This window comes from Alosa sapidissima, chromosome 2 (assembly GCF_018492685.1).
Source record: "Alosa sapidissima isolate fAloSap1 chromosome 2, fAloSap1.pri, whole genome shotgun sequence".
NCBI lineage: Eukaryota > Metazoa > Chordata > Actinopteri > Clupeiformes > Clupeidae > Alosa > Alosa sapidissima.
Window position 1 is genome coordinate 10,161,452 of NC_055958.1, and position 25,352 is coordinate 10,186,803.

A 25,352-nucleotide genomic window follows, 5' to 3' on the forward strand; every position below is an offset into this window, starting at 1 on the left:
TCCGGATTAGGTCGAGTCCACGTACCAAGTTTGTCTTCAATAAGTGAAAGTGTTGCTAATTATAGTGCCCCTCGTGGTCAAAGAACACATTTATTGTGCGTCCTGAGGATCAGGTCCCGAGTCCATACACCAAGTTTGGTTTATATACATGAAAGCGTTGCTAAGATATGAGCCTATTTCCTGTGATTATAGTGCCCCCATAGTGGTCAAAGGTCACCAAATGTAGGTCCTCAGGATTGGGTCCTGAGTCCATGTACAATGTTTGGTTTCGATATGTGAAAGCGCTGCTGAGCAGTGATGGGCAAGCTTTTTAGAAAATGTAGTGAGCTAAGCTACCAGTTACTCAATATGAAATGAAACATAACTACACAAAAGCTTCGTCTAGACAAAATATAGCTAGCTAAGTTACATACATTTCATAAAAGTAGTTTAATACATCAGAAGCTACTTACAAAAAATTAACATGAACAAACAAAGTAAACCAGCTTCATGCCAAGTCAGTGCTATTTGAATGACTTAGCCAATATAACTCAGTCAAACAGACTCAGTCAAACAAACAGATACAGTAACTTAGTCACCTTTATTTACACATGTAGGCAATAATAACCCTTGATTGTTACTCTCACATCTCCAAAATCAAAATTGGGGAGCAACTGAGAGAGTGTACATATGCATAGGCATGCTTAATTTGGGCATTTCTTAAGTTTGCAGGATAAATTGCAAGCTAACTTCTCCTTAACTATATTTGAAGTACAATAGCAAAGGAATACACTGTGTAACTGTGCATGAATGTTTGGATCTTCATTTGGTGGATTTTTGCCTATAAAAGCTTCACCTTCTCTTGATTAACTCAGTTTAATTCCACTTGGCTGAAATTGTGGTGCTACATTTAGAAGTACAATTTTTACATTACATTTGGCTGACACATTTTTAACAATTATGCTACCCAGTCAGTTTATCTTTACCATGTGCAAGTTAAAACCAATACAAAAAAAATTGACAGCCTATTATATAACCATGCAGTAGAAACCATACTCTACCACCAACATCTTTACAAGCACAATTTTGTTGCTTCAGCTCTGCCATGAAAAATGTTTCCTAGACAATGTAGTGCAATAAAGGACCAATGCCCATCTCTTCTCAGATTTAGTTGGACAAATGTGTCATGTTTGTCAGATCCATTGAATAGAACTGAACTTGCATGGGCGGCAAGAAGGAAGCTCTACTGTGAGCTCCACAAATGCTCTGGAAAATGTAGCTTCTGTAAAAGCTACTGCACTACATGGTCAAAAAAACAGCTAAGCTATTGAAAAGCTATCTGCTTCAGAAAATAGCTACGCTACCACCGACCTACTGAGAAATGTAGTTAAGCTAGTAGCTTCATTACAAGTACTAAGTACTCCTCCAAATTGGGTCCTGAGTCCACGTACTGAGTTTGGTTTTGATACATGAAAGCCTTGCTGAGATATCAGTTCACTTCCTGTTTGGCAGCTTCACCATTGATTTAGATCGGCTGTGACGGGCAAACACTTTCAAAAATCAATACGCAAAAGCAGAACTTTTGTGAGGCTTAGTCTAAAGATCATCTGTGCCAAGTTTCATGAAAATCGACAAAATGTGTGACCTGTGAACATTTTGTTTTGCTTTTGATAAAATCCAATATGGCGGAAGGTCCACCATGGCATCGCTGGGTTCATTGAGATCGCCATCATTCACGGATTCCAACGATACCTCGATGTTCAAAATTGGACATACAGTTCAAAAGTTAAGTGCATGGATGCAACGGCAACTTTGACCCATTGGTGTCGATGGGGTGGCTGAGGTGCAGACATGAAACTTTGTGAAAAGGATCATAGGACAGTACCTAAACAATGTGGTAAATTCCACAACTTTTTACCAGGCGGTTCTATGGGCTGCCATAGACTCCCAATGCAGAAAAAAAGTATAAAATTATGATAGGAAAAGGTAGAAACGGAATAGGCTTCTCAGCTTCGCTGCTTGGCCCCAAAATATAGCTGCAAGCAGCTGCCATGGCAACAACAGACACGTGGCTGTTAGCAGTCACACCAAATTTGATGTCACGCAACCAAAGATTGGCTGAGATATAAGGTAATTTCCTGTTTGGCGGCTTCACTACTGATTTTGATTGGCTGTCACGGATGAGCGCTTTTGCATCTGGCTTCCAAAAGCAATGACTTAAGTTACATTTCCAAGGCTTAGTCTGAAAGTGTACCAAGTTTGTGATAAATGGACAAAATCTGTGACCTATGTAAATGTTTTTCTGTTTCATCAATCTAAGATGGAGGCCGGGTCAATTATGTTGATAAAACAGTTGTCGTGTGTCCCCCTGTAAACAATGCTTTTGTTGTGGAGGTGAGGGATTACAACAGGCAAAAACTATCTCCAAAGAGCTATATCTACTGACAAGGTAATGTTTCACGATTCTCACGAGATTTGGCGGGGCGCCGCTCTTGAAAGTTGCATGGCTGGTTTTCTCGGTAGGGACTCTCTACGTCTATGCTGTATAGCTATGCTAGATGAACGATTTGCCTGTTACAAATTTGTTTACCATCAAATTGGCTTCGTAAAGGTGAAAATCTTGCATAGTGTTATTCAAAGTCCAAAGTAGCCTGGGCTATAAGTGTCAGTTTATTGCACATCATTTTGAGTAGCTACTGCATACCCGTGTTTATTGCCGTGTTGTTGCAAAATCCACGGAATCATTTTATGCAAGCAAACTGCATACAGGGAATCTTTATTGTTTACGTCAGACATGATAATCATCCAAACATCTTGATCTGTGCTGTGCTCTGATTCAGTGCTACCAAAGCTCCGCTTATCCCTTTGTGTCTCTGGTCCTGTGCTGTGCTGTGTGAGAGGCGAAGTGGCTACAGTAGAGCGGAGAAACCCAACGTGTGCTTCTTATGCCAATATATTTAACAATATCTTTTACATTTCTTATCCAAGCAGCATCAAACTTGACACTGCACTTATTCGTGCCCGTAGCAAGACACCTGCCAAGTTTCAAATCAGGGCCAACGGTTCGACAGATATGCGGCACACACACACACAGACAGACAGACAGACATTCCTGCAATTTATAGATAGATGTAGTCTACATAAAGGTTATGTTTCAGGCGAAAGACAAGGATAAAGACAAGCCTGCAGCCCATACGTTCTGAAGTAGCCTAGGCAAACATTACGGCTACACCCTAGCAACAACCCATCCATTAGATACCTAAACAATTCAGTTTACTGTGCCCCCATAAAATCTCAAGTCCAGATTCAACTAGCCTTAAATTACCTGTAACACCAATATCACACACATCACGATATTTAGCGCCAGTTGCTGTGATAAATGGTTCGCAAGAAATTAACATTAAGCTCTACACACCCATTGCTCTCGGTGAAATATCTCATGAATTCATCACTCAACACATGGCAAACTGCATATCACAATAAACAGCAGACTTTACAGAATATGAAAATAAGAAAATAAGCAGTTCCCGAGAAATCCAGAGTGCTACATTTCATTGAGTGGTGAAACTTAGTAATACTTTATGGTTGTGAATTTATTGCAGTATTATCATAACTATTCCATTTTTGTGTGTATGGTTAAAATTATGAAGTGCAAAATAGTTTATAAGTATAAGTAAGTATATATAGTCTTTTGATCCCATGAGGGAAATTTGGTCTCTGCATTTATCCCAATCCGTGAATTAGTGAAACACACTCAGCACAGTGAGCACACAGTGAGGTGAAGCACACACTAATCCCGGCGCAGTGAGCTGCCTGCAACAACAGCAGCACTCGGGGAGCAGTGAGGGGTTAGGTGCCTTGCTCAAGGGCACTTCAGCCGTGTCTACTGGTCGGGGTTCGAACCGGCAACCCTCCGGTTACAAGTCCGAAGCACTAACCAGTGGGCTACAGCAGAGATATTTCCAACCATAGATAAAAAATAAGCAAGTCTATCCTTTGAATTTCTTTTCAAAGTGCAACAGATTAATAGCCTGGGTTTTCCCATGATGCCTTGCGTGCGACTTTATTCACGCTGCTAGGCAGCCTGGATTCTATGGACTTCGTTTTAACCTCAACGAAGGAACCAATCACATAACGGAGGGAGGGCAGCAAGACGATGACAACACACCGAAGCCGTTATGAGCTACGTACAGATGCATTTGATAGACATTCGTAGCTCCCAATAAATGGCTCTGGGCATTCGTAAACCACGTCTCAAATACGAGAAAATTAATGTCTAGTTCCCAGACCCCATCTCAATGAGATGAGGTCTGACATTCGACGCCAGGCTAACAGATTAATGCATTTAAACATTAATATATTCAAAATGTTCTTCTGGGGGGGGGGGGGGGCATGTCCCCAGAAACCTCCATTGAGGTTTATTCAGTGGTTAGTTGTTGAAACTACAATTGAACCTCCTCTGAATCCAAGATGGCTGACAGATAGCCACACCTGCTGACCACTGCTAGAATATCCTGTCAATCCTTCTATACAAAAAATATCTGAATATCTAGGATTATCTAAGGCAGTGTTTCTTAACTGGTGGGTCGGGATCCAAAAGTGGGTCGCGGAACCATTCTGGGTGGGTCGTACGTGGAGCTTGTGGGTAAAAAAATAAATAAATAATCACCCATTTTAAGTGCTACTTTGTCAGATCTACAGTACTATCTTAATATCCTGGAGACTTCACAAATGTAATGCCAAACATCAGCATGTTCTAAACAAGTAGGCCTACAGGCACTTTGCGTGTCTTACCATGTACAGTAGCTCACCTTATCTGTTGGCTTGAACACAAAAAAAAAAAAAAAATGGGTCGCGACTAAATTAACATGGGAAATTGTGGGTCCCAAAGCCAGACCAGTTAAGAACCACTGATCTAAGGAACAGTATTATTCTTTTAGTTTTTAATTTTTTTTTTTCAAATAAGTACTAAATTGCGATTAACTATGTGTCCAATGAAGTGGACGTCATGCATTGCTAAGTATAACACAAGTAGGGCTGGCACAACGCATCGACGCAATCGATGACGTCGACGCAAAATATGCGTGTCGATTCGTCAAGCATAACGTGTGCTGCTAAATATTTTTAATTTTACACCTTCAGTGTTTCCCATGACTAATCTGTGGCTAGGTGCCACGAAATCGAAACCGGCCACCACACATTGATGTTCTATGTTGTACTATTCAAATTAAAGATCATTGAGCTGCACTTTTTACTCACGCAGCCTTTCCTCGCCCCGCCTGCTCTCTCTCGTAACGAGCCCACTGCTCCTCCTCTGCATGTGCATTTAACAAAATATTCACTTGTTGTTGCCACATAGAAGCACTGCATAGAACACGGCGGGCTAAATTGCTATTAAATCCGCTTAGCATCGTGACCATGCTGCGCAAATTTGTTCAAAACTGCTGCATTAAAGTTAAAGTAAACTCTAGGTCTTATCACAACATGGTACATTGAGGAGACTAAACTAAGTTAAAGTTCAAGCAGTATCTCAAAGCTAACGTTAGAATACTGTTTGGATGTCAAGTTTAGCATGCTTACTTACAGCTGTTTGTATTTCGTTACTCATGCAGGGCTCATTTTATTGACTCTGAATGTTTGCAAAATCCCGATGTAAATGGAAAAGTGTTTTCAAGACTCGAAAGTGCTTGTCCCAAGGAGAAGTACGAACCGTTATTTGAACTAACTACGTTATGAATTGCATCCACACATCAGCAGCCTTTTAACTGTGTTAATGTTAATTGCAAGGATTCCGTCACGAACGTCTTAAAGTGACAGGCACTCAATTACTGTAGACCTATACACTACTGAACTTTATTGAATGCTACCTCTGACTAAGAATGCATTACTTTGCACTTGTATAGTCTTTTATTTTAGAATCTTAAGAGCAATAAACATATATTGCAATGTTAAAAAAGTCATGTTTTTTTCATTCAGATATGTAAATCAACATGTATAAGTTGCTATTAGTCAATTAATGGGGAGATAATCGAATCGAAATCGAATCGGACTGAAAAAATGAATCGCTAAATTAATTGTTTAAAAAATCATCGTTTATCCCAGCCCTAAACACAAGTCATGTGGTTGATTCATCTTTTATTATGACTATCTTGGTTGCAATTCAGTGCACGTTGGGTATATGTATGTTAGTTTTTCAAAAATTATAAATGTTTGTACAGATTAGTTGTAGATTGTGTTAGTAAAAAATATATTTTTGGTCAATTTTGTCATTTGTGTAGACCACAAGTGCAGCAAAGAATAGGGAAGACTATAGAATAGTCCAGGAAAAGAAGTATGGAGACTCACAAAAATGTTTCTTCCTTTTAGGGATGTTTTAAAAGCTTAGATGGAAGCTTTACAGTTGTGAACGCTGTTTGTTTTCTTATTTAGGTCTAAACAATAGGTCTATAAAATGTTTAAGTGTGTGAAAGTATGGTTAAGTGCTTTTCAAAGCATAAAATGAAATAATTGTTCATGTAGCTGGGAAGGAATATGTGAAAAATCATAAAGATTGGGCACTTCTGGATATGTTTTTGATTTTTGGCAGGGTGTTAGGTATAGGCCTTAGGTTTTCAAAAATCCATGGATACAAGTTGGGGTGGCCCCCATAGTGGCAGTTATCCATAAAATCCAAAATGGCCCCCACCGAAAAGAAAAAAGGTTATATCTCAGCTTCCTTTAGTCTTAAATTGTTGTATAATGTATTTTCTCTACTTTGTTTGATACAAGGAATCCAATTTTGATATATTCTTCTTATTTTAAGTCCATTTCCATGTTAAATCTAGTAACATAGGGGATACACCGCTCTACAGTAATTTGGAAGTGATTGCAGTACCAGTTTTGGCCACAATCTTACATATGGTTCCTTTAAACTGGCATAGCTTACATAGGCAGTGTTGCAGAACTGTTTGGATTTACATACAAGTTGGTTCAATATTGCAAAAAAACTCATCTATATTATATTTTACCACGTCTGCACGCAGACCACACTTTGAGAAACTGGTCTAGCCAGAGGCTCTAGGGTTAGGGCCTTCATCAATGAACCAATCAGTGGAGCTGACTGTGCTGCCAATATCCAATCAGAAATTCAGGGGAACTGTACTGTACAGGAAGTTGTCATATTGCAGGAAAGACAGACTGTCTGTCTGTCTGCGTGTCTGTCTGAGTGCCTGTTTGTCTGATGGTCTGTCTGTCTGTCTGTTTGATGTCAGACCATACAGAAATGGGGGAAAAACCTATGTAAAGCTTCTTTTTAACCTGCTACAGCAGTAATGAAAGAGGTAGCCCCGAAGGTTTTAATAACTTATAATGACCTGTCTGGAACTGAAGCAGGAATCGTTAACTTATTTCTTGGTAATACAAAATGGGTACAGGGGGAGCAAGTCATGATAAGTAGCCTAGGCCAGTGGTTCTCAAACTGGGGGGCGCGCCCCTCTGGGGCGGTCCAAACATGTCACACATATTATTTCATTTTCAAATAATATTTCTGTGGGGCGCCTTTCAGTAAATACTGGATGTTGAGCATATTTGAGCAGATGTTTTTACTTTTTTGTAATTTCATCAATATGACAAATGCAAAGGAAAACAGTAAAATGTAAATCAACATTAGTAAACTATTACTATAACTACAAAGCCTACTAAAGCCTACCATAAAGTAGGCTAATAAATCTGTTCCTATCTCAGGTGACTTGTAGTTCTTCAGAGCCCTATATTACTATCAATGTTGTCTTGGCGAGAATCACTTCAGTGTCAATACAAACACATATTCTCAGTTTTTGTCACATTTGATTGTACTACTTCCACTGCACTTTAAGAAGTGAGATCGGGCTTGAATTGAAGCTACTAAGCTACATCATCCTAGCTAGCTAAATACATCATCCTAGCAAGCTACATTAAGCAGTAGGCAACAGTAACTTCCCTTTGATGCGTCCTAAAACAAAAGCAAAGAACTGTAACTGGGTGTTACGGCTTTCTGCCTTGGTTTCTCTTGGGCTTTTACCAGTTACTCTTATTCAACCCCTTAATTAAAAAAAAAAAAAAAAAAAAAAAAAACACAACCAAATTGATTTATCCACATGATAATGGAGGTCTTGAATATCCCAAAAATCACAATAACTCATTTTCGACCAAAAATGAAGTTATGGCCTTTTGCCTTTGCACAGCAGAGCTCTTGTTGAATGATGCCACAAAGGTTATTTCAAGTGATAAACTATAAAAGTTGGGACACTTGACCATTACACCTAAGGATTTTAATGACATCCCATTCTATATATCTATAACAGCTTCTACTCTAATGAGAAGGCTTTGCATAACATTTTGGATTGTGCCTGTGGGATTTTTTGCCCATTCATACAGAAGAGCATTTGTGTGGTCAGGCATAGATGTTGAATAAGAAGGCCTAGCTCACAATCTCTGTTAGGCTACTTAATTCCAAAGGTGTTTGATGAGATGAGGTCAGAACTCTGTGTGGACCAGTCAAGTTCTTCCTCACCCAAATAACCTAACCACGTCTATGGACTAGAGCCCGACCGATTTATCGGCGGGCCGATATTAGGCATTTTCCAAACTATCGGTATCGGCATTTATAATGGGCGATAAATGAATATTTTAAAAATAAAATAAAAACGGACGAAACACCCTTCAACCATGTCATGAGTGTTGGCGTTGTATAGTTTGTCCACCAGAGGGCACTCTACACCGTCCCTGCTGGTAACACTCGTGTATAACGCGTCACACATCCTGCAACCTGCTGATCCAGCCAGAGTCGGGCAGAGAGAACCAGTTATCCGCGAGTAAGATCATCAGTGAAGTGTGTTCATGGTGATTTGGTCATGAGACATACATTGCTTGAAATAACAATTAAAAGAACATCCCCATTAGTTCTCTTAACAAATAAGCATGACAAAATTCATGAAAACAATGTCCAGTTTTGCTGCTGTTAAATAAGCCGAGAGTGAGGCGGAATTAGCTAGTAATTACGTTACGTTGTTACAGTGTAGTTGACTGTCTGTCCTTTTAACTTTTGACAATGTGACTGAAGATGTATTTCTTTAATAGCGTGACAGTTATAGCAGTGAGACGTATCATCTCTCCCCGGCCTGTTATTTTGAAAGCGTATGTTTTACAATTTGCAGTATGACGTTATCCATTGCTAAATTAGGGCTCATCATAGACTAACATAAGCTAACCACAAAGCTAGCTAATGCCATGAATATCAGTGGAAGACCGCTAACGTTAACATTAATGAGCTTGGAAACCACAACGAACTTATTCTGCCTAAATAAAGTAATGATTTATAACTAGTATATCTGTAGTTACAGTCCCTGCATTGTAAAATGTAAGTTAGACGTGCGAGGAGTGAACATTTAGACATAGAGAAAAAGTATCAAACGTAGCTTGTGTAAAACGTAGCTTGTGCATAAAAGTTAGCTTTTCTTTTACACGTGTGTGAAATCCAATGACGCTAAGTGTGCGTTTCAGAATGTCGTTTAGCCGCAGAATTATGAGTTACATAATGGATTTAGATCACTAAATAGTAGTTTTTAGAAGGCAGGCAGCACCTGATGATTGAAAATGGTTTGATGTAGCTTGATGGAAATAATTTTAAAAGTGCAGGTAAAGGGATAAGCAAGCTGACATTGTAATTATAAGGTAGCTTATAAGGCAATAGGGACTCATTATTACTCACGCACAGTCAAACATTGAAGAGTGACCTTTATCTTGTTTAATGATAATACAAATGATGATAGTAATAATGTCATCATTATTTTTTTGTAATTATTAAGTCTTAGTTCAAAGTTATATTTATGAAGCTTCTTAAGTCTTTTAATACTGGTAACTTTGATTTGGTTGTTGTTATTATGTTTTTGTTCAAAAGACTAAGTTTCATATCTTAAGTTTCTATTTTTATACATTTTATTTATCAGAACTTTAATATATTTCGATGTTCCTCTGTTCCACTGTGACAATATTATTTAAAAATAAACAAGTTTGTTTTTGAAATGCATTATCATATTATTTTAGTCAATACTCATCAATAACTACAAATAACTAATGTTAGGGAAATCTGTTAATGTTTTGTTGCGCGTTTCTGAAAAAATATATAAATCGGCCGATATATCGGAATATCGGATTTTTAAATCAACAAATATTTGTATCGGTATCGGCCTTCAAAATCCTTTATCGGTCGGGCTCTACTATGGACATTGCTTTGTGCACCCTATGGCAGTACCACACTTCAATTTTTTCTGTTTGTGAATGCAGACTGCATGACTAGATGCTTTTAATCACTAGATGATTGTACACAATATGTGGCAATGGCTCTGAATGAACATACGAATGCAGTGATTAAGTGGTCCAATACTCCTATATAGTGTATGAATTCATGAGAAAGTATACAACTTGTTTATTGTCAGCTTCAAAGAAACTAAATCTGTCAGTTATAGTTTTCAGCCATGTACCTATAGGCTACCTTTCTCAGGGTGTAATATTCTCAGTCATGTTTGTCAAATTTGTTTAACTTGTCTATTTGGTGTGGTATTCTATGTATATTTAAGAGCATTTTAATATATAAGCTATGAGATGCAATGTGAATGTGAATCTTATCTTTGTTATTGGGAGCTATTGTCAGATCTTACTTTGCATGTGCTTTACCTGCCCTCAAAAGTAGGAGAGATTATTGAATGTAACCCTTCTTAAGCATTCTGGCTAAGACTGTTGCTTTTTTCAATGTTCAGCTGTCTGATAAGGAGAGACACTCTGCTGGTCATTACCCCAATCACTGCAGTACACTTCTCATGTGCCTCCCATTATCACAGAAATAGTAAAGGAGCATGAGAAAGAGAGTGGAATCGAGGGAATGCGAGAGGTGTGTGGGAAAATGGGGGTATATTAGCAAAGAGGCAAACAAAACACATTACAAACAAAACTATACAAGAGTTCTCTTATATATTATTTTATAGTTAGCCTGCTTGGGATCAATTTTATGCCAGTTAATTTCCAAGGACTATGAGACTCACTATAGGGTTTAACACATTTTTGTAATTTTACATTACAACATTTTCATCAACGGGACTGAGGTGGAGCATGTCACCAGCTTCAAGTTTCTGGGTGTCCACATCTCTGAGGACCTCTCTTGGACCCTCAACACATCTACCCTAATCAAGAAGACTCACCAGCGTCTCTTCTTCCTGAGGAAACTAAAGAAGGGCCACCTGTCTCAGATCCTAATGAACTTCTGCCACTGCACCATTGAGAGCATCCTCACCCCACTCCCCTCTGGCAGGCGTTCCAAGGCGTTACAAGCTTTATTATCCCCACGGGCAAATTTGTTTTATACTATGTACAATAGCTGCACTGCAGTGTACAACACAATAGGTATAGGTACAGTATAACTGCACTTTTACTGCAGTGTCTTAGCTGTACTGCAGTGTTATTTTAAAAAATGCAGCATATTTGCAGTTTTATTGCAATGTTTTGGCTGTGCTGCAATGTCCTTCAGAATGTACTTCAGAAAAACTGCAGTATAACAGCCGTAAAATTGCAGATTTTTAGCTGTACTGCACTGTACTGTAATGTCCTTCAGACAGTAATATTCCAGATAATGCAGTTTTTTATCTGTACTGCACAGTACTTCAAAATAACTGCAGTAAAACTGCAGTTTTTTTGTTGTACTGCATTGAAAAAAAATAATAAACTGCAGTATTACTGTAGCCTGACGAGCCAGACCCACATTAAAATGTAGGGTCTGGGCACTCACCGTTCGCAGTGCTCAGTCCGAGGGGCGGGATAATCAGTTGTCTTTCAAATTCCCTCTGCACGCAATAGGACAGCAGCAGCGCTATGAGTCCCATGCGTTTCCCACCAGCGGAGCTAGTTGGCTAGTTCAAACGTTTGCCAACTTAATAAAAGCAGAGCCCGTCTACGGAGAGCCTTGCCACTCCGTATTAAGTCCCATTGTACCGAATTTTGGATGCAGTTCCACCAGAGTTCCACTGGGGGCGATCGCCATGAGTGCAGAATGAATGGGAGTCAATGGAGCTAGACGGCTAAATTTGTCTCTTTCACCTGATTGTCATTGACAAATCTCAGATTTGATTGTAGTTTGTAGAATTTCAACATGGGTTATAGGTCAAAAGTTGAATGAACGAGTACTTATGTCCTTGTGAATTCTTACAGGTTGGGTCGTTGTTGCACATAACACTCTAGCATTGTGGTAATGAATGACGTCATTGACACATTTGAAAGGCTTTTTAGAACAATTAAGTGACTTTAAAAAATAGAATACTCAACCAAGTGTATTTTCTTTGCCTCCCCTTTCGAATACAATACTCAAATTACTTGAAAAAAAATTATATCCCGAGAAAAGTGGATTTTGAGGGGTACAGCTCCATAGACCTCTATGCATTCTGCACTCGTGGACGAGCGCACTCATGTGGAACCACAGATGGAACTGCAACCAGTTCAGAAACCGGAAGTTTTCCGAGAGTGGCAGTTCTCCCCTTATTAGACATTCTCTGATAAAAGTTTAAGGGGAATAAGCTACAGTATAGCGACCAAATCAGAGTTTGTGAGGGAAACTTAGGTTTAGTGTCAACTGCGGGTAAGTGAATAAAGCTGCAACTCCTCAGACTGTATCTTATGTCCGTCTACTCTGTTGCGCACAACCTGCTGCAGCAGAAATGAAAGGGGTTAGCCCCGAAGGTTTTAATAACTTATTATTAATGACCTGTCTGGAACTGAAGCAGGAATGGTTAGCATATTTCTAGGTAATAATACAAAACCCAAGCTAAAGTAATGCAAATATAATACTAAAACACAACTTAGGACTAGGCCTACTTATGTACTCGTCCCACTAACGAGTTTGTTTATTTGTTTCCCCGACAAGCGGTAAAGTGCAAACACATCAGCACAAGACGACTCTAGATAGGGCTGAGCTCCGCTCTGGAAGGTTAAATGGCGATCATTCACGAGAGGATTTTGAGATGCACAGATTCCCAAATGAACGCATATCCACAGATTTTGTTAGAGTGGTGAAATACATTCACACCGCTGACATTATATTGAGGAAAAAGTATAGCCAACCAAGCTCAAGTAGCTCAGTGTAGCCAGACGGACCTTACGTAGGCCTAAATTAGGACTTTAAAAAATATCGCGCAAATTATCGGCCAGAATTCTGTTATCGGACCGATAATAATATTTTCATTTTTTCACTTATCGGCCAATAATATATCGGCCGCCGATATATCGTGCATCCCTAATTACAATGTTAAAGAATTCATGTTTTTTTTCATTCAGATATGTAAATAAACATGTATAAGTTGCTATTAGTGAATTAATGGGGAGATAATCGAATCGAAATCGAATCGGACTGAAAAAATGAATCGTTAGATTAATCGATGCATCTAAAAAATAAATCGCTAGATTAATCGTTTAAAAAATAATCGTTTATCCCAGCCCTACTTAACTCGTGTCACACTGTTCGCCAACAGCAACATCCATCTTATTTGTTTTCAAGTAGCAGGGAATTCAAGCCAAACCGTTGCAACTCTGCCATCAATCATTATGTTAAGCCTACCCTAACGACTCTATACACGATTTCATTGGCCTGATTGAGTTTCGATTTCTGGAGCTCACAAGCCAGCGGAGAGTTGCTAGACTAGCCCTGGCAGCAAATGTAATTTGGGAGCGCGTCTAGATTTCTAGGCTAGTATTACTGTAGTTTTCTCCCAAAAATTGCAGTTATTTTGTGTAAGCGATAATTTCATAGCTTTCACTGTAGAGCTATGCATAGTATAGAGGTACCTTATACCCTGTCTCCTTGCCCCTCCCTCTCTCTCTCTCTCTCTCTCTCTCTCTCAATGGACACGCCCCTCAGCATGCCCATTTAATTCAAATAAAACATTCACAATCGCGAAGGCAAGGACGCATAGAAGACCTAATGTGTGCATAATGTGTGCTGTAATGAATATCAGAAATTCAGCATTTTCTTATTTTATATCAGTAGTTTATATCAATATGATATTAATATAATATATATGAATATCATAGAATATTGAATATTGTATATTATTATATACAATTTGTATGTAGCTTATATTCAGTGTTCAAATCAGTCCAGTTTATACAGGTTTTCAAATATTCTAATCCTCTAGTGTTCCAAATGAATGAAATGTCTATTTTTTTTTTTTTTTTTCAAAACACACCCAAAAAACCGAGGTACTGTATATCGAACCGTGAGTCAAAAAATCGTGATATAAACCGAATTGTGAGTTTGGTGTATTGTTACAGCCCTATCACACAAACAAGACCCCCCGCCCCCAAGTCTGATGGCAAACCCCACCCTACCACCTTAACTAAAAAAAATTCTGCGGGAAACCCTGAAATCCCATATCGGTCAGGGTCTATAGGAGATGGAAACAAATTGACATACACAAAAAAGCATGCACACACACATCCACACGCACACTCACACATGTGCGCACACACACACAGGCATGCACATACAAGTATACACAAAAGTTGTAAGAATAGGGGATGGAAAAGGAGATGGAGACAAATTGACAAGCGGGATTTTTTTTTTTCCAAGAGAGGATGTACAGGACTGACCGGCGGTCATATTTTGTACCACTATGCGGAACAGTACATCTAGTTTTAAAATAAAGTTAAATTTGGCAAACTTTTAATCGTTTTGACAAAAACCAAATCTCCAGTGTTTCCCCTTTCTCTCTCTCTAGTGTTTTACCTCTCTCTCTCTCTCAGCAGGATTTGTCACCGCTAAAGTCAAATTATGCTAGGCCTAGGTGCTTCAACAGCTATCGACAGGAAGAGAAAACAAAAGTTTAGCGATCAGGAACCGTCAGGAATTTTGCAAACACAGAAGCATGACAGCCTGTAACGCGAGAGAACATGGATGTGTTCTCCATTTGAGGAACCTTATAATCGATTGTGGACGTGAGCCGACAGACACGGAGCGCATAGTAGGCCTACTTTCACTTTCTTAGAGTGCGCATTCATTACGTGAAAGATAATTTGTAGCAAAACAGCGATCAGATATTACATATATGGCAGTGAGTTTTGTTTTCAAATGTTTTCATGCATGTCTGGATAACGGGTAAGCAGACCTCACAAGTCTGAAAAATCATTTTGGTTCTCATTTTCAGGGAACCCAAACATTTTTGTATATTCCCACAAGGTGTTAAGGTACTCTGAAAATGAGAACCAAAATTATTTTTCCACACTTGTGAGGTCTGCTGTTTAGACCCTGACGGAATTGCTTTTTGTGAGAGTGTATCTACTTATCTCAATAAGGGAAATAAATTAAGAGCCTATGTTGAGTACAAATGTCTTCTGAAGGCCTAAACAGAGCCCAGCCAAAAACTCCAATAAAATTTTGATCAACTTTGAGGGACAGCTATGACCATGCAGGATCATCCAGACCAAATGTGACGATTTTACTACTTACTATTCCTATTTATGTACCAGCATGCATAATTTGAGCCTCCTACATGGTTTAGTTCTTGTGCTATGGGCTTGTGAACTTTGACAAAAAAAAAAGAGGCCGAACAAAATCGACACCCCCCTCCCCCTGTAAAACTGGCTGTATCTTTGAAAGTATTGATCTTACATAAAATCATTTCAAATCACATAATTTTACAGTGCGTCTCCTGGATAACATAGGTACACCTGGTAATTTTTTTTGAGACCTTAGTGCGTGGGCCCTGGTTGAATTGACGTGGAATGACCCTGAACCAACCAACAATAAAAAATATTAAGAAGAGCTCTTTTATGAGTTAAATCGAAACAATGTAGGCAATTATTACTAGCCTTTATTTGTCGAATCTGAGGCCCAGCTATAAATAGAATATCAGCCATAATTTGAGGATTTAGGTATGCACGTTGTGTTTTTAAGGCATAGTGCAAGCACTAATCTCTGACTGAAAGTGCACAGAACTTGTGCATTTGGCTCTCTCGCGGCTGTAGACGGTAATTTTTCATGTAGGGTTCATGTCAGTTAATATGAACATTAAAAACATGTTCAAGTAAGGGATAATGGACGACACGGTGGTCTGTTCACAGAAACTAATGCACGGTCAAGGTTGTAAAACAGCCCCGACACGAAGCAGAGGGCCGTTTAAACCTCGTAAGTGCATTAATTTCTGTGAACAGACCACCGTGGAGTCCATTATCCCGCTTATTCCACTGTTGCCACTTGCGTTGTGTTCCTTTCCTGTTACAATTTAAACTTTTTAATCACTAAAACTGTCTTGTTTGTAGAACTAATTTCTTCCGACACATATCAACTAATTTCTCAACTTGCAGGACAAATTGCCGTTAGTTCTAAATGGATGGTTGCAACGGCCAAAGGCCAGTCGTTAGTTCTATCTCTCCCGTTGTCAAGCGGGCGTATCCCAAGATTCTGATGAACTTTAGCTTTGAAACATCGCTATTTTACTTAGCCTGCTGTCATCCATCTAGCTAAAAGCCACCTCAGTCATATGCTACAATGTTGCCATGTTCTGAACGTCTGCATTTTACAGCTCGGATGCAACATGACAGTTCATTTAAACTTCACAACGAGTTCTGCGAATTAATATGCAAGTGTGATACGGCCAAAAAAATGGATCTACTTCATAGGTGTGCAAATAACATACGGTTAATGGTCGTTCTAAATTACGTAGGACAATGGGAAATTCAACCAAGCAGTGGAATAATTATATATATTTTCATATATAATAAGTCCACCTGATTATAAGTCGCAGGATCAGCCAAACTATGAAAAAAAGTGTGACTTATCGGAAAATACGGTAATGAAGTAGCCTACACTATTTTTGACCTGTGAAACAAATATGCTTTGTGGTTGTGAACTTATTGCAGTATCATCAGAACTATTCCACCTGTGTGTGTATGGTTAAAATTCTGAAGTGCAAAATAGTTTAGGCTACAGCAGAAATATTTTCATCCATAGATAAAAATAAGCAAGTCTAATCTTTTCAAAGTACACCAGATTGATGCATTTAAACATTAAAATATTCAAAATTTTCTTCCGGGTGGGGCATGCCGCTGGACCCCCCACCGTGGCTTGATTAAAACTTCCGACACATAACAGCACAGCTGCCTGAAGAATTTCTAAGGGAAACCACTGATCTCTATTGGGGATCAATAAAGTATCTATCTATCTATCTATTAAAAGTTAGGGCCAGGGGTTAAAACTACTGGTCAGCCATAAGTGGATAAGTACTCGGATGAAAGGGCCATGTCTCTGAAGGCAAGACATGTCAGACAAAAGTCTTAATCATCTAAATGAAGTCTTCCACACACACATATTGTTGAAGGAAGTCACCCCACATGCTAAAAATATACTTCCTCACTTCCTTGAGGTTTCCTGACCTGACTCCCTGGAGATGTACAGTGGGTTGCATAAGTATTCATCCCCATGCTAAAGTTGACTAAAAAGAGGAATATCTTTTGGAAATTGATCTTAATGTCTTAATTTAAAAAATTAGGAAAAATCCAGCCAGCCTATTAGCTAGTTTGATTTGCATTGAGCTCAATGAGCATCAAATCAGTTAATAGGTTAACTGAAATACACACCATGCCAATCTCTAGGTATGGTGAAGGGTATGTAATGATGTGTGGCTATTTTAATTCCAAAGGCCAAGGGAACTTTATCAGGATGCATAGTATCCTGGATCCATGAAATAACTGGCCTTTAAAAATAGAAGTCTGCCTGCCTCTATGGGAATTTAACATAGGGGGGTGTATACTTATGCACCCTGTTAAGGGCTCTACAGTGCGCCCATTTCACTCGCACATGCGAGTAAAAATGATGCCGTGCGAGTGCAAAAAAATATTTAGGCACACTGGTGCGAATGACTTCTAACCATGTCAATGTTTGTCTACAAAATACACCGCAACATCGAGAAGCATTACTGGTGCAGACCATAGAATCACGTCACGAATGCAGCATAAAAACTACACCTCCCATCAACGTTAGCAGTTTCGCGTTGTGACTCACTAGTAGTCGCTTCTATCAAATCCAAGAGTGCGCAGAAAAAGCGGAAAGTTAGACTAGCCAGCCAAGATGCAAAGATCGAAGAAATGAGTTCTTCTATCCACCGAATTCATTGGATATAGGAGGAACAGGATGAGATTCTGAGAATGCAGCGAGAGAAGGAAAGGTAACCCAACATGCATTTTAAGCCCAGTTGACGTATTGGCTGCAGTATGCAAAATATAGCTGTAGCGAACAAGTCAAAAAGACAAAAGTAGCTTCGTGTAATACTCCCATTTTATTCAAAGGTAGAACGCTACTGACAACTCCAGGCTTCCACGCATGCTTGTTTGTTTACACCGAGTGTGTGTAAGTGCAAAATGAAAGTAGGCCTAACATTTGCCTACTGCCCCCATCAATGCAGATATTTCAAATAAAAACTGAAAGTATAAAACATATATCCTTGATTAGCCTATGTTGCGTTTTGTGGAAGAGAAAATGGACTGTTTTAGTAGTAGTATTAGGCAGTATGCAGTCAGATAGGTCACCATGGGCATATTTGGATTAGCTACAGATGGATTCACAAATAAATAAATTAGCCTACATTTGGCAGGATACTTGATATACAGGCTAAATGCAAATATGGCAATGTATTATATTATTTTACATTAACAAAATGTAGGAAAATAGAACAGACTGAAAATAAAGTAGGCACTGATCTTTAAAATCCTGTTTCCTGTAGCCTAAATGTTGTCAGTCATTCTTAATATTCGCAATTGGTGCACTGGCATGTTTAACTGTTAGCTGCAGTATAATGTTAGATTATGTGTAAATTAAGTACAGAACTGACTGTGCGCCCAAATTTTTGTCTGTGCTATACATTTTTTAACTTGGGCGCACAAGTGCTCCTGGAAATTTTTTTTAGTGTAGAGCCCCTGTATTTTAATGAAGAACTTTTATTTATTTACGATACATTATTCATTCAGAAAGATTCACCAAAATTGGTGTCCTTAAAGGTTGGATTTTTTCTCTTATTTCATAATTAAGGCATTAAGATCAATTTCCAAAAGATGATTTATTTTTTTTATTACTCTTTTTAGTCAACTTTAGCATGGGGATGAATACTTATGCAACCCACTGTATCCCCTACCACATCCCCTACCACATATCCAAGCATGTTCAACCATAAGGTATGTTGTCATGTTCAAGCAATTTTAGAGTGAGTAATTATTTTATTACGCAGTAGACCTAATAATGTCCAAGTTAAAAGCAAAAACATGAATTCCTTAACATTGGAATATATGTTTATTGCTCTTAAGATTCCAAAATAAAAGACTATACAAGTGCAAAGTAATGCATTCTTAGTCTGAGGTAGCATTCAGTTCAGTTCAGTAGGTCTAATTGAGTGCCTGTCACTTTAAGACGACGTTCGTGAGGGAATCCCTGCAATTAACATTAACACCGTTAAAACGCTGCTGATGTGTGAATGCAATTCATAACATAGTTAGTTCAAATAACGGTTCGTAGCCTACTTCTCCTTGGGACAAGCACTTTTGAGTCTTGGAAAACACTTTTCCATTTACATTGGGATTTTGCAAACATTCAGAGTCAATAAAATGAGCCCTACATGAGTAACAAAATTGACAAGCAGATGTAAGTAAGCATGCTAAACTTGACATCCGAACAGTATTCTAACGTTAGCTTTGAGATACTGCTTGATTGCATAACTTAACTTAGTAGCCTACATTGAGGAGACCAAACTATGTTGTGATGAGACCTTAGCAGAGTTAACTTTAATGCAGCAGTTTTTAACAAATTTGCGCAGCATGGTCACGATGCTAAGCGGATTTAATAGCAATTTAGCCCACCGTGTTCTATGCAATGCTTCTATGTTGCAACAACAATCCTTCAACAATCGTGAATATTTTGTTCAATGCACATGCAGAGGAGCAGCGGGCTCGTTACAAGAAGGAGTGGCCGGGGCAAGGAAAGGCTGCGTGCGTGAAAAGCACAGCTCAATGATTTCGTGGCCCCCAGCCACAGATTAGTCAACGTATGGGAAACACTGAAGGTGTAAAATTCAAAATATTTAGCGGCACACATTATGCTTAATGAATCGACGCGCATATTTTGCGTCGACGTATTTTTTGCGTCGACGCGTTGTCCCAGCCCTAAGCCTTACCCAATAATTATTGATATGCTCCAACGGTCTGACCCACATACTAGCTAGGTAACTTTAGGTGGGGGAGGTTTACTAGGCCTATTCAGAATAAACACTTGTAGCGTTATTAGGCCTAACACAAACACAAAAATAGGGAAGAATACGGCTAGTCCTAAAATTCAGTTTTCTATTACACTTAACATGTTACTTAACATGTAATAGAAGTAATAACTTCTAGTAAACTTAACATGTTTTCAGATCCTTTCAAGTTATCCATATTTTGTTATGTTTCAGACTCATCTTAAAATAGATTCAATCCATGTTTTTCCCATCAATCAACACACAATACTCCACAAAAAGCAGTTGTTTGGAGTGTAAATGTATAAAAAAAAAATATTTAATTTACTGGTCAGAGACACCAATGTACAGAATTGTTTGAAAAATACTGTACAAAGTTTACTGATTTTTATAGTATCAAAGTGGCAAAATGTCATGCGGTAAAACAGAGTCAATGGAGAGTTAATGAAGACAAATTCCAGAAAAATTATAAAAATGCTTTTAAATTTATCAACTTTTATCCTTATTTTTAGTCTCTATGTAAAGTATTGAATTTGTAGACCCATAAGAAATATTCTTAATATCTAAAATCACTTTGTTCTGCAAACACAAGTTTTCATGACCTTAGTCAGGTGGCATAATATGATCTACTTCAGAAGAGCCCTGACAATCACCCAAGTTCAAAATGAGTTTGAAATCGAGCTCCTCAATTTATGTTACTTCAACCTCTTCCAACTGTGGCATTATCACAGATTTGAGTGTCAAATGTCAAAAAAGTGGTGGCAAAGCTGCAATTTTGAAAAACTTTCATTTGGCAAAACAAAATTTGTCGTTTGAAAAACCAAAATTCGTCATTCGGCAACACAATTTATCATTTGGCAAAACACAATGTGTCATTTTGCAAAACAAAATTTGTCATGCGGTAACACAATTTATCATTTGGCATAACAAAATTTGTCATTCCGTAAAACCATTTCATGAATGACATCTTGTTATTCTGGCTATCATTACTTTATTTTATTGTTTTAATCTACTGTAGGGTATTTCTAATAAATAAATAAATATATATATATTATTTTAATAATATATTTTACATGTTTTCTAACAATATATTTATAAATATATAGGCCTAAATGTATAATATGTTCTATGATTTTAACAGATGCATCTTTACATAAAGTAGAGGGGTGCACATTTACATGTAAAATAAGAGTTGATTCTGCTGCTGTACTGACTCGTCCCACCAAAGAGTTTGTTTATTTGTTTCCCCAACTAGCACAGTAAAGTTCAGACACACCAGCAAAAGAATTTGTTCTGGGTAGGCTGAGCTCCGCTCTGCTTAGGTTAAAAGGAAGATCATTCACAAGAGGATTTTGGGCTGCACAGATTTAACGCAGATCTTGTTAGAATGGGGAAATACATCTGCACAGCTGACATTATTTTGAGGAAGAAGTAGCCAACCAAGCTCACGTAGGGTGTAGCCAGACGGGCCTTACGTAGTTGGGAAATAGGGCTTTACAAAATATCGGTGCAAATTATTGTCCGAAATTCGTTATCGGAACGCTAATAATATTTACATTTTTTCACTTATCGGCCAATAATATATATCGCCCACCGATATACCAGTATCGCTAGTCTGAATACTTATGTAAATGGAATATTTCAGTCTTTCAGTCTCAAAATTGAATTGAATCCATTTTAAGATGAGTCTAAAACATAACAAAATTAGGAAAAAGTGAAGCGCTGTGAATACTTTCCATACTATATTTATATTTTTGTTTTGTTTTAATTGACCTAAATAAATGAATTAACATAGGAAATGTACAATAATATTCAGTTTTACATGATGTGGCAGCATTTTTGCATCTCTTCTGCAATAATGTTGGGGGGAAAAAACTGATGAAGATGAGTTTGATGAAAGATGAAACACTCAGGCATTAAAACATGTGATATATTTGCAACTACTGTGTGGGCTTTTTGTAACTGACCATAGACCCATTATGGATTAACAATTACATTTTAATACTATACTTTATGAGTGTATCAGTAACATTGATTTTAATATATAAGGAAATAACTGTTTTGCCAAATGACATTTATAAGGACTAATAATAGTTATAAGGGTGATTATCATGTCTAACCTCAACAATAAAGACTACCTGAATGCGGTTTGCTTGCATTAAAATGATTCCGTGGATTTTGCAACAACACACCAACAAACACAGGTATGCAGTGGCTATTCAAAACTATGTAAAACATGATGTGCAATAAACTGACACTTTGAATAGCCCAGGCTACTTTGGACAGTCTTTAGACTTTGAATAAACAAACAACAATTCCGACTGCAAGGTCCCAAATTTAAACAAGTGGTCCCGGATTTAAGGCCGTTTCAGAATGACACATTCAAGCACAATCAGCTGCAGACGAGAGGCAGATAAAACGTGATGTCACTTATAGGCTACCAGAGACCAGTTTTTCAGTCACATCATTGCAAATTTCATATGATGCAACATTTCACCAAATGGTTTGTCTTTTCTATCATCAAGTTATTAAATAAGCATATAGTCTCTCAAAGCTGCAGGCTTATGCCATTTTGATCAGCTACAGACAACGAGTTGCAGACAGAGCGTAATGTCACTTATAGTCTACCAGCGATTGTTTTCACATTGTTGCAAATTTCATATGATGATGCATGATTCCACAAAACGGTTTGTCTTCTCTATGATAAAGTTATTTAATAGGCTAAATAACTTATATTAGGCTATGTCATTTTGATCTGTAAAAAATGTCACATGTAGCCATGCTCGCTGCACATTTATTATATTAGTTCTGCTAATTTCAAAAGTAGAGCACAAAACCAATAACCCTTTCCTTATCATGAACTGAGAGATTAAAAAAATGCAATCACACTGTACAGGTTGTATTACAATTACCACCAAAATGTAAAAACATAAACGGCCTATCGTCAGATAATACCATGGACCTAGACAAGGGCATATGGGAGAAAGATCAACTTTATTGTCATTGCGCAGAGTACAGAGACAACGAAATGCAGTTTGCGTCTAACCAGTAGTGCAAAAAAGCAGAAAAGTGCAATGTGATGTACACAGTATAGACTGGTGGTGCAGTACAAACAGTATAAGACATATAGTACCATGTAGACAGTAGTATACAGTTAAGAAAGTGGTATGTTTTACAGTAAATTCAATATAAATATGCAATGTATTAGTTGTAGCCCTAGAAGAGCAACAATAAGAGCAATAATAGAAAGTCAGGAGGAGAGAAGAGGTAAAAACCTTTCATAATGGGCAGGGGAAGAAGAAGAAGAGGAAAATAATTTGGCAGTGCACTGGCGGATCATTGATGTGTGGCTAGACCTTCAATTACGATTAATTTAGTGACCAACCCTTTTAAGTCAATTGTAGCACCAAGATTAGCAAAAACATTCAAAATCAGAATAGCACCTTGTTTTACACATTTTCCCGAAGTAATGTGAAAAAGACTGATTTTAAATGCCGCACCCTGGAATGTATAAAAATCTAAATATGCTAGAATGCACATATGAGTATACAAATGTGTGTGTGTGTGTGGTTAGGTAAGCCTACGTCACACGTCACTGTGCCCCCCCCCCCCCCCCCCCCCGGAGAAAAAACCTAGGTGGCAGCCCTAAAATAAGTTTTTCAACTGCTAATTCCGATTACCTAATTCACACATTTAGTTTGGCTTCTTGGCAAATGTAGCAGTTTGCGTGAAAAGGCAAAAACACGAACATAATCAAACATTCTGTTGTGGTAGTTGTGGTAAAAGTTGTGGTAAAACCGTGGCAGTGCATGAAGATGAGTGGCTCTCAAGAAGAAGAAAAAAGTCTGACATTTCCGCTTCTGAGGGCAGTTGTTGGACTAAGCAATGAAACATGGAATAGGCGAAATAAGGCCCCAATCCATGGGATCTTCCCTGTAGTAGGCAAACCGATACATTTAACAACCCCAACTTTGAAGAAATGTTCACTTAGTTAGCAAAATAAGCTACTTACTCATCCTTAAATTTTAATTAGAATAGGCCAGTTTTGTTGCGGGTCGCGCGTAGGCATTGTAGACTAACGTTAAGAAGTTGTTAATTTAACGTTAGTTCTAAAACAATCAAAGCTAAGATGAATATCAAGCGTGAACTGGTCAACTTTTAGCTGGCGTAAATTCGCCATTAAAAGTTCGCACTTCGTGTTGACTAGCTTTATGTTTGCCTAGAACCAACTCAACAGTGAAGCATTTGTCTTACCGTGTGCCGTGAGCAAAACAGTTTGCAGTTCATTTTTGAGCTGCGAGGGGATCCGGACTTTGAAAGTCGTTGGTGCTCCTGAAAATGAATTCGGGCGATTATCCCAAAATGAGCGATGTCATTTATAAAGTTTAATATTGTTTATGCCATTCCGTTAATATTTCCTTGAGGTTTTTTTTGTGACGAAGTATGTAGAGGTCTAACTAGCCCAAGTATCCAGGACAATTTTTACAAGTTTGACGTCAGCGGGTGTTCACCAATTACATTCAAGCACAAGCAGAGATTGAGGCGTCTTATGAGAAGCCTAGCTACTAGCCCCTGGCTGCAGCATGCCGGTCAGGGCTGGGGTGGGGCGGAGCCCAACGTTGATCATGTCGTCATAACTGTAAATAGTCCAGTCATTTTATGAAAAAAGGTAAAAAGGTAGGACAAATTGCAACAAAAGCAAACTCAACTGATTTTGTATCCTCAATATGTCCTGGGTGGGGGTGGGATAACCCCCCCCCCCCCCCCCCCCCCCAACAACAACAACAAAACACTGTTTTATTCAGATGACAATAATGACAAAGTATTTTATTTTTTTTTGTAAATATAATTTTCTTAAGAAATGTACCATTTGATGCTGTTTAATTTATAAATGTATTTATATATGGTGCACTGTCACTTTAAAGGAGAATTCCGGTGTGATATTGACCTAAAGTGTATCGAAACATGATACCGAGTGTGAACGTATGTCTCATAGCCCATCTCGGCTTGTCCCCTGCACTCCAAAATCTGGCGCTAGTTAGCCGATGCTACCAACATCTTTTTCAATAGTGGTGCTTCGGCATCGGGCTAGCCATGCAAATA

The 25,352-nt window shown here is 38.3% G+C and overlaps 1 protein-coding gene across 3 annotated transcripts in view; it reads right to left on the reverse strand.

The window, feature by feature from the left end:
• tnfrsfa (tumor necrosis factor receptor superfamily, member a) overlaps window positions 1-24,786 on the reverse strand; it is a 78,668-nt gene extending 53,882 nt beyond the window's left edge. Inside the window, exon 1 of one of the 3 annotated variants that reach the window (XM_042066233.1) lies at window positions 24,504-24,786. In XM_042066233.1, the coding sequence (XP_041922167.1) occupies window positions 24,504-24,536 (33 nt within the window). In that variant the 5' untranslated portion in view covers window positions 24,537-24,786. The remainder of the gene's footprint in view (window positions 1-24,503) is intronic. The other 2 variants (XM_042066240.1, XM_042066225.1) reach the window with 2 other exon arrangements.
• Window positions 24,787-25,352: the final 566 nt, after the last annotated feature.